At 38.6% G+C, this 17,059-nt stretch overlaps 1 protein-coding gene and 1 pseudogene across 1 annotated transcript; one reads left to right on the top strand and one right to left on the bottom strand.

The window, feature by feature from the left end:
• LOC124985774 (cytochrome P450 2C31-like) overlaps positions 1 to 17,059 on the bottom strand; it is a 195,416-nt pseudogene that overhangs the window by 154,087 nt on the left and 24,270 nt on the right.
• Positions 1,763 to 13,209, top strand: LOC124985910 (BMP-2-inducible protein kinase-like). Its single transcript, XM_047554545.1, is given in 3 exon segments — positions 1,763 to 1,925; positions 2,002 to 2,925; positions 10,455 to 13,209. Coding segments are annotated over 3 exon segments (3,318 nt in total). The 3' UTR covers positions 12,686 to 13,209.

Here is a 17,059-nt window from a genome sequence, read left to right on the forward strand (position 1 = left end):
TTTATATTCTATACAAATTCTTAGGTTGATGTTTCAAACTCCTAGTAATAAGATTCTAAATTTTAAAATTCTAATTCTCTCTTCTATTTTTCTTATCTTTCATTACACCTCATTTATCTACTTACTATGAACAATTGGTTGTTTCCTAGGCCTGGTGAAAGACCTTTCCTTAAACTCTTCTCCTTATACATGGATCTACTGATTCCTGGGACTTGTGACTGCCTCTGCCTTGATTTCAAATATTTGGATGGAGCATATCCTCTAGTAACTTTCTATGAAAGTTAATAAATAAGTTAAATAAATTTGTAGCAAACATGGATCTAAAAACATGTTCCATTTTGTTGATTTTTTTTAGTTTTCTTGTTGTTTTGGGTTTGTTGGTTGGTTGGTTTGGGTGGGGGTTTTTGTTTTTGTATTTTGTTTCCTCTTGTTTGTCATGGGAATTGACCCAGAGGCCCTCTACCTCTGAGCCACCACCATAGCCCTCTTGTTTTATTTTGAGACAGGCTGGCCCAGGTTAGCTTTGAATTTGCCTAAACTTCCTGCTTCAACCTCCCAATAGCTGGGAGTATAGGCTTGTGTTAGGACAACTCTTAAATTTTCTGTAAACAAACAAAACAACAGTTGCTGTTTAAACTCTCATGCCCTCCTAAATCATAATGCTTTATATAAGACTAGGTTTATTTCCAAAATTTTATGTGATTTTTAACTTTACTTTGATGTTATAAAATTGATTACAGAACCCTCAGCTTCAGTTTCCCTAGAGAAGAAACCTCTCTTCCTATGAGAGGAAAACACTTAAGTACTCAAAGGAGTTCTAGAGGGCATCTGTACATTCATTCTGCTCTCTGTGTTTCAGAAATTTGTTCAAGGTTTGTTGGCTGTTTCCTCTACTCCTCTTCTCCCACTTCCAAAGGAGTAATTTTCATTTGTGACTAACTTATAATATTATTTATGATGTCCTTAAATAGGAAAAGATGGTATTTCCTCTATTCTGCTATGCATTACTGAAATAGTTTAAATGTACATTTATAGATAGAGAAGTTCATGAAAGTTAAAATTAATGGAAACAAATTTCTAGAATGACAAAATTCTTTTAAGCATATCTTCTAAGTAGCAACACTTAAAAAGGTTAGTCTTCTAACCTTTTGGAAAACTTCTCAGACTGTAGTCATATGCCTGCAGTGTCATTAATTTTCTAAAGTTAATATTGATGCTCCAAGAAACAGTTTTGATTTCCCTATCTAGAATGAGAGCATGAAATTTTGAGAGTAAGGAAAGATTTCCACAGAATCCTGCAAGAACACACCTAATATTCCAAGTGGTTTTTCCTTCCAAAGACCAATGTGCAGTCTTATGCCAACTGATGCTGGCTGTTGCATGCTGCAAATCACTCCCAAGTGGAATCCAGACATGACCAGAGCTCCACTGCTTTGCTACTGCCCATGCTGTCCTTCACTTCTCTCAGTCACTGTGCCCTACCCTGCCATGTTCTCTTATTTTTATACCTTTATTAAATTTGGACATATTATAATGGGAAGCTCAGAAATTTCAATAAAGGAGCGGTGGAGCGGGCGGCGGGCCCGAGCTGTGCGCTCGCGGCGCGCGGAATGTGAGGCTTGGCGGCCCACAGTACGTTCGGACTCTCGGACGGGCGAAGGGCGGCGACCCCTCGCGGACGCCCGGCGCGCGCCGGCCCGGGGACTCGCCCTTTCGCTCGCCCTTGCGCGCTCCCCGTGCCCTCCAGCGCGCCGGCGGGACCATGAAGAAGTTCTCTTGGATGCCCAAGTCGGAGGGCAGCGGCGGCGGCGGAACAGCGGGTGGCGGGGCGGCCGGGGCCGGATGCGGCTCAGGAGGCTTGTCTGTGGGGGTCCGGGTGTTCTCAGTGGGCCGCTACCAGGTCAGCCTGGAGGAGTTCCTGGCCGAAGTATCTTTCATCTAGGAGCCTGTAGGACGGAATAATAGAAAAGGTCCTTGATGATAATATTGGGGAACATGCCAAAGGTGGATTCTCCACAGTTTTTCTGGTGCGTACTAATGGTGGAGTTCGATGTGCATTGAAGAGAATGTATGTCAATAACATGCCAGACCTCAACATTTGTAAAAGGGAAATTACAATTATGAAAGAGTTTTCTGGTCATAAAAATATTGTGGGCTATTTGGACTGTGCTGTTAATTCAATTAGTGATAATGTATGGGAAGTACTTATCTTAATGGAATATTGTGGAGCCGGGCAGGTAGTGAATCAGATGAATAAGAAACTGCAGACAGGTTTTACAGAACCAGAAGTGTTACAGATATTCTGTGATACCTGTGAAGCTGTTGCAAGGTTGCATCAGTGTAAGACTCCAATAATTCATCGGGATCTGAAGGATGGAGTTAATGTAGTAGAAGAAGCAATTAAAAAGTATACGACTCTGTCATAGAGAGCCCCTGAAATGATCAACCTTTATGGAGGGAAACCCATCACTACCAAGGCTGATATCTGGGCCCTGGGATGTTTACTATATAAACTTTGTTTCTTCACTGTTCCTTTTGGTGATAGTCAGGTTGCTATCTGTGATGGCAGCTTTACCATCCCAGATAATTCTCGATACTCCCACAACATACATTGCTTAATAAGGTTCATGCTTGAACCAGATCCAGAGCATAGACCTGATATATTTCAAGTGTCCTATTTTGCATTTAAATTTGCCAGAAAGGATTGTCCAATCTCCAACATCAGTAACTCTTCTGTTCCTTCAACTCTTCATGAACCATTGACTGCTAGTGAAGCAACTGCTAGAAAAAGCCAAACAAAAGCCAGAATAACAGGTACCATTGGACCAACAGAAACCTCAATTGCACCAAGACAAAGACCAAAGGCCAACTCTACTACTGCCACTCCCAGTGTACTAACCATTCACAGTTCAGCAACTGTGGCGAGCCGCCTCACCACCATGATAAGATGGCGCTGGTTTCCTGAAGTGCTTTCTAGGTAAACAAGCCCATATTTGGTTGAGCTAACTGTTGCAAATGGGAGCACCTATGAACATAGGCCAAGTGGCAGGAGTAGATTGGCTATTGCAAGAGTATAAAAGTATATGAATTCGGCTCAAGAGAAGAAGAAGAAAAACCATGGTTTTATAATATTAAGGTCCTGATTAAACTGCTGAAGGAAGATTCCTGTGTCGTGCTTTCTTGCGGGCGAGGGACAGGACAAGTGGTGCCGAAACCCGGGAGTCAGAACTTTCAGTGGTCAGGGGGTGCACCGGTAAGTACCACAGGTAAGTGGGGTCCACACATAGTGGGGCGCTCCTCTGTATAAAGAGAGAGAGCGGGAATCGACCTTGCATAGTCGATTAACAAAGATAAATTCAACCGACTTTGTGTAGTTGGTCAGTAAAGATAAATTCAACCGACTTTGTGTAGTCGGTCAACAAAGAAAAATATTTTGTTTTCGCTTTCATTCTGCTTGCTCTGAACGCTGCTTTCATTATGGGCAATTCTCCATCTAGTTCATTAGTACAGCCTTTAGATTTTTTGTTGCGCTCTAAAGAGCTCAAGGTTAAACGCAGTACTTTAGAAACATTCCTTGTAAGAATTGATAAAGCAGCCCCATGGTTTGCTGTCTCCGGAAGCTTGACTCCTGCCAGCTGGGATAAGTTGGAAAGAGATTTGGATTTCCTTCAGGAGCAGGGACAATTGGAGAAAGGAGTGATACCGCTATGGAAATTAATAAAAGGATGTATTCTTGATGGTAGATGTCAGGAAGCTATTCATAAAGGACAGGAAGTTCTTGAACAACTACATGAGGAGAAGTCCGAGGATTCTATGAGTACTTCCAGTAAACATAGTGCAGGAGAGCAGGTTTATGGAGCTATTCCAAAGAGGAGACTATACCCAGATTTAAAAGCCCTTAGAACACCAGAAGATACAGGGGAGTCAGAATCAGACGGTGATGAGAAAGTGAAAGAGCTAACGCAGCACTTACGGAAGGTGAAGATAAAAGAAGGGGGAACTAAGAGGCAAAAAGATTTCAGACAAAAGGACTATGAGGAAGAACAGAAGCCAGCTCTAGCCTATGATCCTCCCCCGCATGTGGGAGGGGTTCCGAGCACGGGTAGAACTTTTAACTCTGCAGCTTGGAGGGCTGCCCATGTAGAGTTGGGGTTTGCCTGTCCTGTATTCCAGGACAATGATGGGGGAAGACATCAGGAATCCATAGAATTTAAAATGATAAAGAATATAGCAGAATCTGTCCGCACTTATGGTGTGGATGCTGCTTTTACTATTGCCCAAATAGAGGGGCTCAATAGATTCTGCATGACCCCCTCGGACTGGGCCAGTTTAGTGAAAGCTTGTGATTTCCCCAGGTAAATATTTAGACTGGAGAGCCTTCGTGTTAGAGGGGGCCAATGAACAGGCTGCACGCAACCAAGCTATGGGCAAACCTGCCTGGGATGTGGATATGCTTCTGGGGCAGGGTAGATTTGCCAATCAGCAAACAGGCTTTCCATTAGATGTTTATTAAAAAATTAATAAGATCTGCATTGCTGCCTGGAAAGCACTTCCTAATAAAGGAGAGGTGCGAGGTAACTTAACAAAAATTGTCCAAGGCCCCACAGAAGCTTTTTCAGATTTCGTGGCTACAATGGTAGATGCAGCAGGGAAGATCTTCGGGGATGCTGATGTAGCTATGCCTTTAATTAAACAATTAGTATATGAACAATGTACAAGAGAATGCAGAAATGCTATTAATCCATTTAAAAGCAAAGACATAGAGGCATGGATGAAAGCTTGTAGAGAAATAGGTGGCCCATTAACAAATGCAGGCTTGGCCTCTGCCTTCCTTCGCATGGAAGGACTATTAAAGGCTTTATTAAAGGTTAATGGAGCGCCTTTAGAGGTTTCCTCAGCTAGGAAGTTTTTAAAAGCTGTAGAAGACAAAGCCCCTTGATTTTTAGATAAGGGCTTGTTGGATCAAGAGAAACTATCACAAGAGACAGAAAAAGGCGCCCCTCCTGATCCCTTCCACGCAGCTCCATGGCCACCTAGGGAGGGAACACCCATGTCATTGAAGCAGTCCTCCCCCTAGGCAGAGATCTCAGCAGCTCCATTCCTCAAAAGTAGTAAGAAATAATGTTTTGTGATTTTCTGCATTCAAACCTAACCTGATTTCTCAACCAGGAAGAAAAAGGGTTAAAAAGTCCTGGGTGATCCTCCCTCCCCGCTGCCTGGCCTTGCTGAAGCCTACATTGGAATGTAAACTGCAACAGTCTCAGTGGGAAAGGGGGGTAACCTGAAGATAAGAAAAAGAAAACAAAAGGGTGTCTGTTTTAAACTTCTGGGTTGCTACACAGAACTAATTCATTTTCCAGGATTCTTGTTTTGTTTTGTTTTTCTTTAATGCTGTATTTTTGAGCTCATAATTTTGATCTTGCATACCTAGGTTAATGATTTTTTTTTCTCTTTTTGATCAGTTCTATTTTTTATTCAACTAAAGTTTTTGAACATCTGTTACATTGCAATGGAGATTCACCTATAAAGTTACAAGGCCTTTGATTTTGTGTTATTTCTATGTCGTGCTGTCTGGTGTCATGTCTTGTCTGCATCAAAACTGAGCGCTCCTAAAATTAAAATTTAAAAATGGATTCAAATACTTTTATTCACGTGATTTAAAAGGGTTCAATTTAAATTGAGTAAACTAATAAAAGTGAAATGTCTTTAAAAATAACTTGCAAGTCTCTAGGTGGTCAAACTAATGGAATGTTGATGTTAAACAATGTCTAATATCAATTGTTTCTAGGACTTTTCTTCAACAGGAAAGAGACAGCAAATACTGTTCAGGACACCTGCCTACTTTCTTGGTTTTTACAGAATAAGTAAATTAGAGTTAACATATATGGGATTACTTAAATGTGTTTGTAGAGACATCTGATTAATTTACAAAATTAAAATGCTCATTGTTAAATAACATCAAGTACTCTTAACTCCTTAAATTCCATGGAGTATCATACTTAAACATTATTGGTGTTTTCATAGGTTGGTAAATAAAAAGGGTTTAAACTTGCTTTGTGTCATCACTAAACTAAAAACAAGGTTACTAAGAGTTATGTCTTAACAAGTACAATTCTATATACAAAGGGTTTTAAAGGTTTCAACTGTGTTTCAATTAGAGTACTATAAACAACAAAATATTTAATCTTATTAAAATAGAGCAATTTATCTAAATTCAGAAATTTCATAAGAGTTGTTTCAGAATGTAAATAAAAAGGGGTCAACAGATAGGAAAGAGAAAATAAAAGGGTCTGGGTATGGAAATATATTTAGTAAAAGGGAAAAGGAAATGTTTCTGGGTAAGAAAGTGCTTGTGTGATGAAATACATGAGGGTCTAAGTAAGTGCTAAGAAAGTCTATGTAAGTAAAGGGCAAGTTTCAACATGTTTGTGTGAAACTAAGTTGGTTGTATGTATGTGAGACAGCTAAAGCTATTAAAGGTTTTTCCTAAGGTGAAATACTAATGTTCTGATATAAACCAAAGTTTAATCTACATGGTAAAATGACATGGTAAAATGACAAGGATTTCTTAGAAACACTAATTTACTCTTAACTTTGTGTCTATTAAGTTTTATTCTTTAGAACAATTAGTCTTAAAAATTGGGGTGTATACAATTATGGTTAAACAACTGTTAGAGTATCGTACTGTGTTACAGAGTCTACATTTTTCTTAAAAAACAAACTAAATTTGGTAAGATAAAAGTGTCAAGGTAATTGTGAAATGGTCACTAGTTGTATATTAAATGTGTTCATATTTTTCAGGTATACAAGTTTTTAAAGCAGGGAATTTATCAAGCTCTGCTATTCTCCAGATTAAACTTGTCTGTAATGGTAATCTTAAACTTATAAAGAGTAAATTTTAATTAGGGATTTATTTCTATCATTTAATGTTCTATTATAGGACCTGTATCAATGGGGTACGTGTAAAATTTGTTACTTTTTACATTGAGATAAAGAACTTCAAATATAAATGTATTTCTAAAAGTTAGAGCCTGACTTGTTTAAAGGTTAATTTTGTAAAACATAAAGGTATTTTGCCACTTTATCACACAAAAGGAGAGTTAAAAGCTCTCTCAACCTTTCTTTGATTCATGTTTTAGATACAATGTTAAATTGTGTTAATTATAAAGTTTATATAGACTCAGGAAACAGTATATGTAAACTACTTAATGATATTTAAGGAAGAAGCAAAGATCAACATCAGAATTAGAACACTTAAGGTCTGTAAAGAGCCATGCTTTACCTGAGATAAGGCTCTGCCTCCCACCTTACTGCATGTTAGAGTGACTCCAGCTTATTTATTTGTTAGTCAGACTTCAGCTTATTTAAAGTTATAGTCAAAAGATTGATTCTTGTTGAAAAGTAGTATGATCTCAAATAGGGGATATAATGTGGTTCTCAGTCAAAATTCAAGATAGCTGTTATACAAGCAGAACATATTTTTACTCTTGCTAATTTCATTTTGTAAAACTGTTACCTATTAATGTTTTGCAGAAGTAGCTGCTTCAAGAACACGCAACCTAGGTAACTTGTGATAATAAGCCATCACCTAACAAATAGTGGTAACAGATACCAAAACAAATAGTGGTAACTTCCAGAACTAATGCAGACTCCAGTTAGATAAAAGGGTAAATAACTGTACAGTTATGGACATTAAAGTTAAAGCCCAGTACTCTTACTTTATGACTGGTGAGACTGGCTTGCTGGATGATTAAGATCAAACTTAGAGATTGGAATTAAATACAGAAGGCAAGATACACCAGTATTTGGATCTTTTAACCTCAGTCAGCCTGAACCCAGGGAATAAGAGGACTTCTCTAAGGAGCACTTAAGGTGTTGGAAACTGTAGGTGCCATCAATCCTAACAACAAAGTTTCATCTTTATTTACTCAGTTACAAAATTTGATTTTGGGCCATTCTGCACCCTTTTTTCCTGTACATATAAGAGCTCATACGGCTCTCCCTGGACCTATTGTTGAAGGAAACGCAAGGGCAGATGCCGCTACCCGTACAATTTGTTTTCTTTCTTCTCTTGACAGTGCTCGAGACTTTCATAATAAGTTTCATGTTAACTCCCAAACACTTTGCAAGCGCTTCTCTATTCCTCGAGCAGAAGCGAGACAGATTGTCTTAGATTGTTCTCATTGTGTTCCATTTTATCATCTCCCTTCTCTTGGTGTTAACCCCCGAGGCTTGCGACCTCTTACGATTTGGCAAATGGATGTTACTCATATTGCAGAGTTTGGTTTCCTCAAATATGTTCATGTCTCAGTAGATACTTTTTCTGGAGTTATGCATGCCTCTGCTTTGGCAGGAGAAAAAGGCCATCATGTCATCTCCCATTGCCTAGAGGCTTGGGCCGCCTGGGGCCTTCCATGCTCCTTGAAGACAGATAATGGGCCAGCGTACACTGGTCAACAATTCACCTCTTTCTGCTCCACTATGGGAGTGCAACTGACTCATGGCTTGCCTTACAACCCCCAAGGTCAGGGAATTGTGGAGAGAGCTCATAGAACGATTAAAGAACTTTTGCAAAGACAAAAAGGGGGAATAGGAGCAAGCTGTACTCCTAAAGAGCATTTGTCTCTGGCTCTTTTTACCATTAATTTTTTAACTTTGGATGCACATGATAATTCTGCGGCTGACAGACATTGTTCGCCGCCTGCCTCCCCTTTTCTATTTCTATTATCAAACAGTTCAGAAGTGATTTTAAATTGTTCTAATGATAATATTACCTGCCTGCTTTCAGAGTGTTGGAACGGTAGTGAATCTGTTGCTGTGATTGTAAAAGTACCCACCTTTGTACCTGTCCCAGTGGAGGTCAATCCAGATAATTTTCCGTTGGTGAACCTCTTCAGAGAAAAGAGAGACTTTGGCATTACCGCAGCCATAATAACTGCTATTGCTGTCTCTGCTGCTGCAGTCACTACCGCTGCTCTAGCCATGACCAATCAAGTTCAAACAGCACAAACCATTAATCAAGTTATACAACAAACTGCACAGGTACTGGAATCCCAGGGCCGTGTTAACAGACATATCCTATCAGGGATCTTGGCGGCGAATCAAAGGATAGATTTACTACAAGTACAGTTGGATGAACTTTTCAACATTGCACAAGTTGGATGCATCGGGAATCATAAACACATGTGTATAACTCCAGTAAAATATGAAGAAACAAAAAATCAAAGCCACTTGATTTCCGCCTTTCTTGCAGGCAATTGGTCCCTAGAAGCTGAAAAGATGATGACTCAACAATTATTGCAGATTGCGATTTTAAATGACACCCGTGTTGAGCTTGTTACTTTGAGTCAGTTCTCTAGCTGGCTCACCTCTGTCTTTAGTTATTTTAAAGAATGGGTTGGTGTGGGGATTTTTGGATGTGTTTGTTTTGCAGGCATTTGCCTTTGCCTTTGGTTTATTTGCAAGCTAAGAGTAAGTCAAGCACGTGAAAAGGCGGTGTTAATTCAGGCTGTGTTGGCCATTGAGCAAGGGGTGTCACCTTCTGTGTGGTTGGCTAATCTGGCACGGGAATAAGTGACATTTTTTAGTATATCTCTGTTAGAGTTAAAATTATCATTTACGCTAGGTGTCTGCAGAGTACTGCTGTAATTATTATGTACTTTTCTTTGAGGACTGTGAATTTACATCCTAGGGATTTCTTGTACTAAATAAAGCTTCAATTACCTTGTAACTTCCACCTTTAATCTTGAGCTATAACAATAATGTTAGAGGAGAGAACTGTTACTGTATGCCTTGTGTTCATTATGGTGCCCCTGTATTGTGCAGCGTTGGCAAGAAAAGTAATGTGTTTTCCTACCTCAGGCCTTTGCAGTTGCATAAGCTGGATAAGCTCCCCCTAGTATGGTTTTCCATACCGCTATGTCTTCATGGACACAGGATGCGAGGCAAAGCACTGCACTTGAGAGTTTTATTTTTAAACCTCAAGGAAGGCATGCCCTATTGCATGTGGGTTTGATGTTCACGTCCCACCCTATGAAAAAAGGCATTGGCTTAGGTGATGTCAGACCCGGAGAAGGTGCCACTCTGGGATTGACGTTCACTGCCACTTTTGCACAGTAGGATAGGGCCTCTACCTTCACCTGTGTTCATAAAATAAAGAAGGGGGAGCTGTGGCGAGCCGCCTCACCACCATGATAAGATGGCGCTGGTTTCCTGAAGTGCTTTCTAGGTAAACAAGCCCATATTTGGTTGAGCTAACTGTTGCAAATGGGAGCACCTATGAACATAGGCCAAGTGGCAGGAGTAGATTGGCTATTGCAAGAGTATAAAAGTGTATGAATTCAGCTCAAGAGAAGAAGAAGAAAAACCATGGTTTTATAATATTAAGGTCCTGATTAAACTGCTGAAGGAAGATTCCTGTGTCGTGCTTTCTTGCGGGCGAGGGACACGACAAGCAACCCCTGTTAAAGTCCTGGCTCCTGGTGAATTTGGTAACCACAGACCAAAAGGCTCACTGAGACCTGGAAATGACCCTGAAATCTTATTGGGTCAGGGGCCCCCTCAGCATCCACCACAGCAGCATAGAGTACTTCAACAACTACAACAGGGGGATTGGAGATTACAGCAACTTCATTTACAGCATCATCATCCACACCAGCAGCAACAGCAGCAACTACTTCAAGATGCTTACATGCAGCAGTATCAGCATGCAATGCAGCAGCAACAGTAACTCCAACAGCCGTTTTTAATGCATTCAGTGTATCAGCCACAACCTTCTGCATCACAGTACCCTGCAATGATGCAGCAGTATCAGCAGAGTTTCTTGCAGCAGCAGATGCTAGCTCAACATCAGCAGTCCCAGCAGCACACATCACCTGAATATCTTACCTCCGCTCAAGAGTTCTCACCAGCCTTAGCTTCCTACACATCATCACTTCCAGCTCAGGTTGGAACCATAATGGACTCCTCTTATAGTGCCAATAGGCCAGTTGCTGAAAAAGAGGCAGTTGCAAATTTTACAAATCAGAAGAACATCAGTAACCCACCTGATATGTCAGGGTGGAATCCTTTTGGAGAGGATAATTTCTCCAAGTTAACAGAAGAGGAACTGTTGGACAGAGAATTTGACCTTCTAAGATCAAATAGGCTCGAGGAGAGAGCATCCTCAGATAAGAATGTAGAACCACTTTCTGCTCCACATAACCATCCTCCAGAAGATCCTTTTGGTTCTGTTCCTTTCATTTCTCACTCAGGTTCTCCAGAAAAGAAAGGTGAATATCCATCCATGAATCAAGAAAATAGCACTACAAACCCTATAAAGAATGGAAAAGCAAGTCCAATATCTAAATATCAGCGGATTGAAAAGAAAACCTCAGCAAATTTATCAGTACGAGGTCATGTACAAAAGGGGAATGATGACTCTGAAAGTGATTTTGAATCAGATCCCCCTTCTCCTAAGAGCAGTGAAGAGGAAGACCAAGACGATGAAGAAGTTCCTGGAGAACAAGGAGATTTTAATGATGATGATACTGAACCGGAAAATCTGGGTCACAGGCCTCTCCTCATGGATTCTGAAGATGAGGAAGAGGAGGAGAAACATAGCTCTGATTCTGAGTATGAGCAGGCCAAAGCAAAGTACAGCAGTGTGAGCACTGTCTACAGAGAGAAATCTGGCAGTGGACCAACCCAAGATCCTAATGCAGCACTCCTCACCCTAACCCATGTACCTTCTGATGTTGGGGTGGAGACTCACAAACAGGAGTTTGATGTATTTGGTGCCGTTTCTTTCTTTGCAGTGCGTGCTCAACAGCCCCAGCAAGGAGAGAATGAAAAGAACCTCTCTCAACAGGTGTTTCCTACTGTTGGACTAGAGCAAGAGGAATTTGATGTCTTCACGAAGGTGCCCTTTGGCAAGAAGGTGAATATCCAAGACTGCCCTGTAGTAGGGTCTGAGGCACATGCTCTTCCTGGTTGTCCCAAAAGTGTAGATATATTTGGCTGCACTCCCTTTCAGCCCTTTCCCACATCAACAAGTAAAAGTGAAAGTAAGGAGGACCTTTTTGGGCTTGTGCCCTTTGAGGAGATAACTGGGAGTCAACAGCAAAAAGTCAAACAGCGCAGCTTACAAAAACTGTCCTCTCGCCAGAGGCGTACAAAGCAGGATATGTCCAAAAGTAACGGAAAGCGTCATCATGGCACACCAACTAGCACGAAGAAGACTTTGAAGCTGACCTATCGCACTCCAGAGAGGGCTTGCAGGCACAAGAAAGTGGGCCGCAGAGATTCTCAAAGCAGCAATGAATTTTTAACCATCTCAGACTCCAAGGAGAACATTAGTGTTGCACTGACTGATGGGAAAGACAGGGGGAGTGTCCTACAACCAGAGGAGAGTCTGTTGGATCCCTTTGGTGCCAAGCCCTTCCATCCTCCAGACCTGCCATGGCACCAGCCACATCAAGGCCTGAGTGACATTCGTGCTGATCACAATACTGTCCTGCCTGGGCGGCCAAGACAGAATTCACTACATGGGTCATTCCATAGTGCAGATGCGATGAAAATAGATGACTTTGGTGCCGTGCCCTTTACAGAACTTGTGGTGCAAAGCATCCCACCACATCAGTCCCAACAGTCCCAACCAGTAGAATTAGACCCATTTGGTGCTGCTCCATTTCCTTCTAAACAGTAGATACTTCTGATGGATTCTTGGCATTTACTCCTGTTTCAAAAAAGTATGAATAGTTTTATGAATTTGAAGAAAATTTATTTGTATAGCTCTTTATATCATTCATTCTTACAGGTCAGTCAGGATAGGTGATTTTTAAATAAACCAAATAGAAAAAGGAAGTATCTCTACAGGGTAGTAACTTGAAGCCTCTTCCAAGCAGAAAAAGGAGCTAAACAGAAAGCTCTAACCAAGGATTTCTGCTACTGTCATCACGGCATGGAAATTGCAAAGTGTGGTACTTCCAGTGAAAGCACATTTCCATCCCAGGTGTGTAGACACTGAGAAGGGACAGTAAAGCTATATCATTATTTTTGATAAAACAGTGTCATTTATGTGCATATCCCAGGCTCATTCCAGATGCAGCATTTAAAATTAGGCTATTTGTACATACATTAATTCTGTTTATGAATTTTATGGTTTCTTCTAATTTTCACACAGAAAAAAACAAGCAATCTAGCTCTCCTAAAGAATTAGGAAGATCTTATCAGGAGAGTATAGAGTCTTTAGTTCATACACACTTCTCTACAAAGCAGAGCCAGAAAAAACTGACTGTTGTGCCTAAAACTCTGTGTGTTTTTAAAAACAAGTGCCATTAATATGGGATATCTTATGATAATTATGTGAAATAATGTACGTTAATTAGCTCAGTTTAACCCTTCTACATGTATACATATTTCAAAACAACATGTACATGATAAATATATATAATTTGTCAATTAAATTTTAGAAACATGGAGTATGTAATTGAAGCCTAGAGTAAAAATGTAAAGACATATCTGGCATTTGAAAAATGTAAAAGACATGAATGTTATGTAAGAACAAAAAAACATTGAATACTTTAGAAACACTATTTTTTTGAAATGGCTTCTTGCCAAAAACTTGTATGTCCCCAAGGAAGCAGATAATTAAAAAAAACAAAAAAAAAAAAAAAAAACAAAAAAAAAAAAAACAAAAAAACAAACAAAAAAACTGGGAGTGAGGACAAAGGTTGTATAGAAACTTTATTTCAGGAAAAACAAATGTGGCTGAAACCCTGAATTTTTAAGATGTTTACAATGTAAAATCATGTTGCATTTAATAATGTACTTTGTTAAACTACCACCTTCATCAAATATTCCCCAAATCATGAGCAACAGTTATTTTACTTAGGTTTAGACAGTGGAGTACTTTTAATAAAGTGCACAAAACAGTGACACCCTCAAAGCCTTATAGGCAGGACTTGTGCATCCTGCTACAAGTACCTCTGCACTAACACACCAGATCTTAAAATGGATATAAGGTATTAGATGATGAGGGACTAGCATCTTAATTCTGCTAGCTGATTGTGTCTTTAGTGAAAAGAACCCAGCTACCAAATTGCCTTTTTTCTATACCATAAATGATAATTAGAAATTTGAGATTTTATAGAAATCCTGTTTAATGATAATAATGACATGAATTAATGTGAATATAGTATCTGAGCTTTAAGTTATAATTAACTCTTTCCCTATCAGATTAACATAAGTTTCTAGAACATTTATGAAAAGGGGTGAAAATTCATCAACTAGCACTCTCCTTGGGTGTTCTTTGCATCCAATTAAAGTGTATTTTATGAGTAATCTTATTAGAATCCTAATTATAGTGCCCAAGTAGGATAAATTATTTGCCAGTTTTCAGTTTTAAACTTGTAATGAAGCAAAGGATATGTAACTAATCCACATACTTTTTATTATTTTCTATATGCTAAATCAGACAGAAATTGATGAATGGGGAAGCGATATGTGAATCACACTGTAGCAGAGGCAGACCAAGCATTACATTACTATTTACAATTGTGCTTCTAGAGCTGGACTGCACCAATTACTTGTCCTTGTGCCAAAGGCAAATGTTGTTTGCACCTTTTTTTCTGATTCTCAGGTTGATTAATTCTGCTAATGCAAATGTCCAAGTAGATGTTCTTTTAAACTACAAAATAGATTCAAGTGATACTTTCTTTTAAGTGAAGAGTAAATTTATGAACTACAGGTTTGTATCAAACAGAATTTTTTTTAAAAAAGGAAATCTGTTGGATAATGTGTTCATAATATGCTTCTTTGACTATTGTAATACTTCATCTCTTGATCTTCATTAGCTCATCTTTTAGAAGGGTAGTAGAGGAACTAATACAGTCTCCTTAGGATGTAAATATAAAATACATAGTTTTATTTGCTCTTCAATACACTGAATATTGTAAATGATTCAGACACTGAAGAGACCCTTTGGCTTAAAATGTTGGACAGATTTCTGCAGAAACAACTCTGCCATGGCTTAAAATATTTACATTCTTGTTTATTAGAGCATAGTCTGGTGACTTTCCTCTTTCTGAGATGGTAGCTAAGAGGAAAAACTTAGGATTCAATTGGGGATCCAATGGAATAGAAATGGGGAGATTCCTTTGTGTTGAAATAAGAGGATTAGAGATTTATACTTTCCATTTTCATTCAGCTCCCCCACCATGGTTAAGGTGTAGGTCAACTCTACACAACTGATGCCCAGGTTAATTCCCTGATGAGAATTAAATTCCCAAAGCACATGGTAGCATTTACATTATCTGGCACAAAGTACTCAGTAAAAGTTTTGTTCTAATATGAGGTGGTCCAGCTCTGATTTAAGCTTAATATTTAAGAAAAAAAATATTTTCCTATTACTATTTGGATGTGCCCTGTGCTTCTAAGGATGCAAAGTAGTTATAACTCTAAACCTGTTATACTTGAACATCACTAAGGGAAGTAACACATGAAGCTATCAAAATCTGAGGCCAAAGTTGTTTCCTAACAGCTTTAACAATGCTTGTTGATTCTGAATCATCTTTTTAAAAGTGGACCATTTGCTTAACTATTTTAATATCACTTCAATAAAATGTTATTATTTAAAAGAACAGTTTTTATGGCATTGAAGAATGTATCTGCTAAGACATAAAAACTGGTATATATAATAGGTGGAGGAAGGGAAGTTGCAGGCTAGATGAAATGTAACTGATTAGAATATTTATTCAGAAGTGATAACAACCATTAACCATCCTTGGGTATATATACATGTGCATTTGGGCATAGTTATGACATTATCTGGATTTGTAGACAGATGCAACCTTTCAGTCCTACCCTTTTTTATCAGTGATAGACTGTTTTCATTTTGCTGGTGGAACATACTAAGGTGGAATCCACTCTTCTATGTTGGTGTTCATCAGTACAGTTTCCTTACTACTCAGCTTTTCTACTGGGTTTAAGTTCTGGTACTTCACATAAGCACTGTCAGAAGGTACAAGTGTATTAATATCACTAGTTCTGAGGAGTTTGGGTACATTTGTTTAAATATATGTAAAATGTGCAGTGAATTTTTTGTTTTTTTAGCAAAACTACTCATCATTTTAGGTCCAATTGAGTTGACAGTCTACTACTGTGAGAATGAGGTGACATATCTACTGTGAGAATAACATAATGATTATTTGAAAACTTTTATATTCAGTGGTGTTTTCTATATTAAGATATAATTATATAGACATGCATGCACATCACATCTCTTTACTGGAGTTAATGTGAATTTTTTAAAAATGGAATTGCAGCCACAATCATAGCTAAAAGAACATTTACTCCTAGTGAGGGTTTACAAAAGCCACTAAAAGAATACAGTAAGTGAAAATGCAAAGGGTCATTGGGGTTCTGTTTTATTTTAAAATTTATAGTACTACTTTTGAAAGAGAATTGTTTTTATTACTATGCTCTTTTTGTGATTGAGAAGTCATCTAATAGCAGTATAGAAGCTACTTTTTTAATTGCTGGCAAACAGCTTTAAGTGCACTTTCTTTGATTACACTTCCATTTTTTGTTAAACTTGAATTTTCTGAAGACTTTTATGTACCACTAAGCAAATAACTTTAACCTTAAAAAAAACAAACAAACCCAGATTTACACCTTTATTATATTTCTAATAGTTGTAAAGTATACTTGCTAAAGTAACTTCAGTTCTCAAATGTAGCTGGAAAACTCGTGAGACAGGATTGGTTGTCCCCTCCATATCTAATTAAGCACTAACTGACTTTATGACTTTATTGCCTTTATATGGCTTATTCTTGAATTCTGTCCCTGATACACTTTGTTTTGTTTGAAATTTGAAGTTATTTTCTTACTGTATTTATCACACCTCTTTTAATAATCTGCTTTCTTTAAATGCAATAAATTCCAAAAGGATTACTAAAAAAAAAAAAAAAAAAGAAATTCAATAAAGTCATTCTTCAATATAAATAAGATAAAGGACACTAGCAGTGTATTTCCAAAATTATGTTGTGAAATTCACCCTGCTCACCATCTGCAGTCATAC

The sequence above is a fragment of the Sciurus carolinensis genome, chromosome 5, assembly GCF_902686445.1.
Source record: "Sciurus carolinensis chromosome 5, mSciCar1.2, whole genome shotgun sequence".
Lineage (NCBI taxonomy): Eukaryota > Metazoa > Chordata > Mammalia > Rodentia > Sciuridae > Sciurus > Sciurus carolinensis.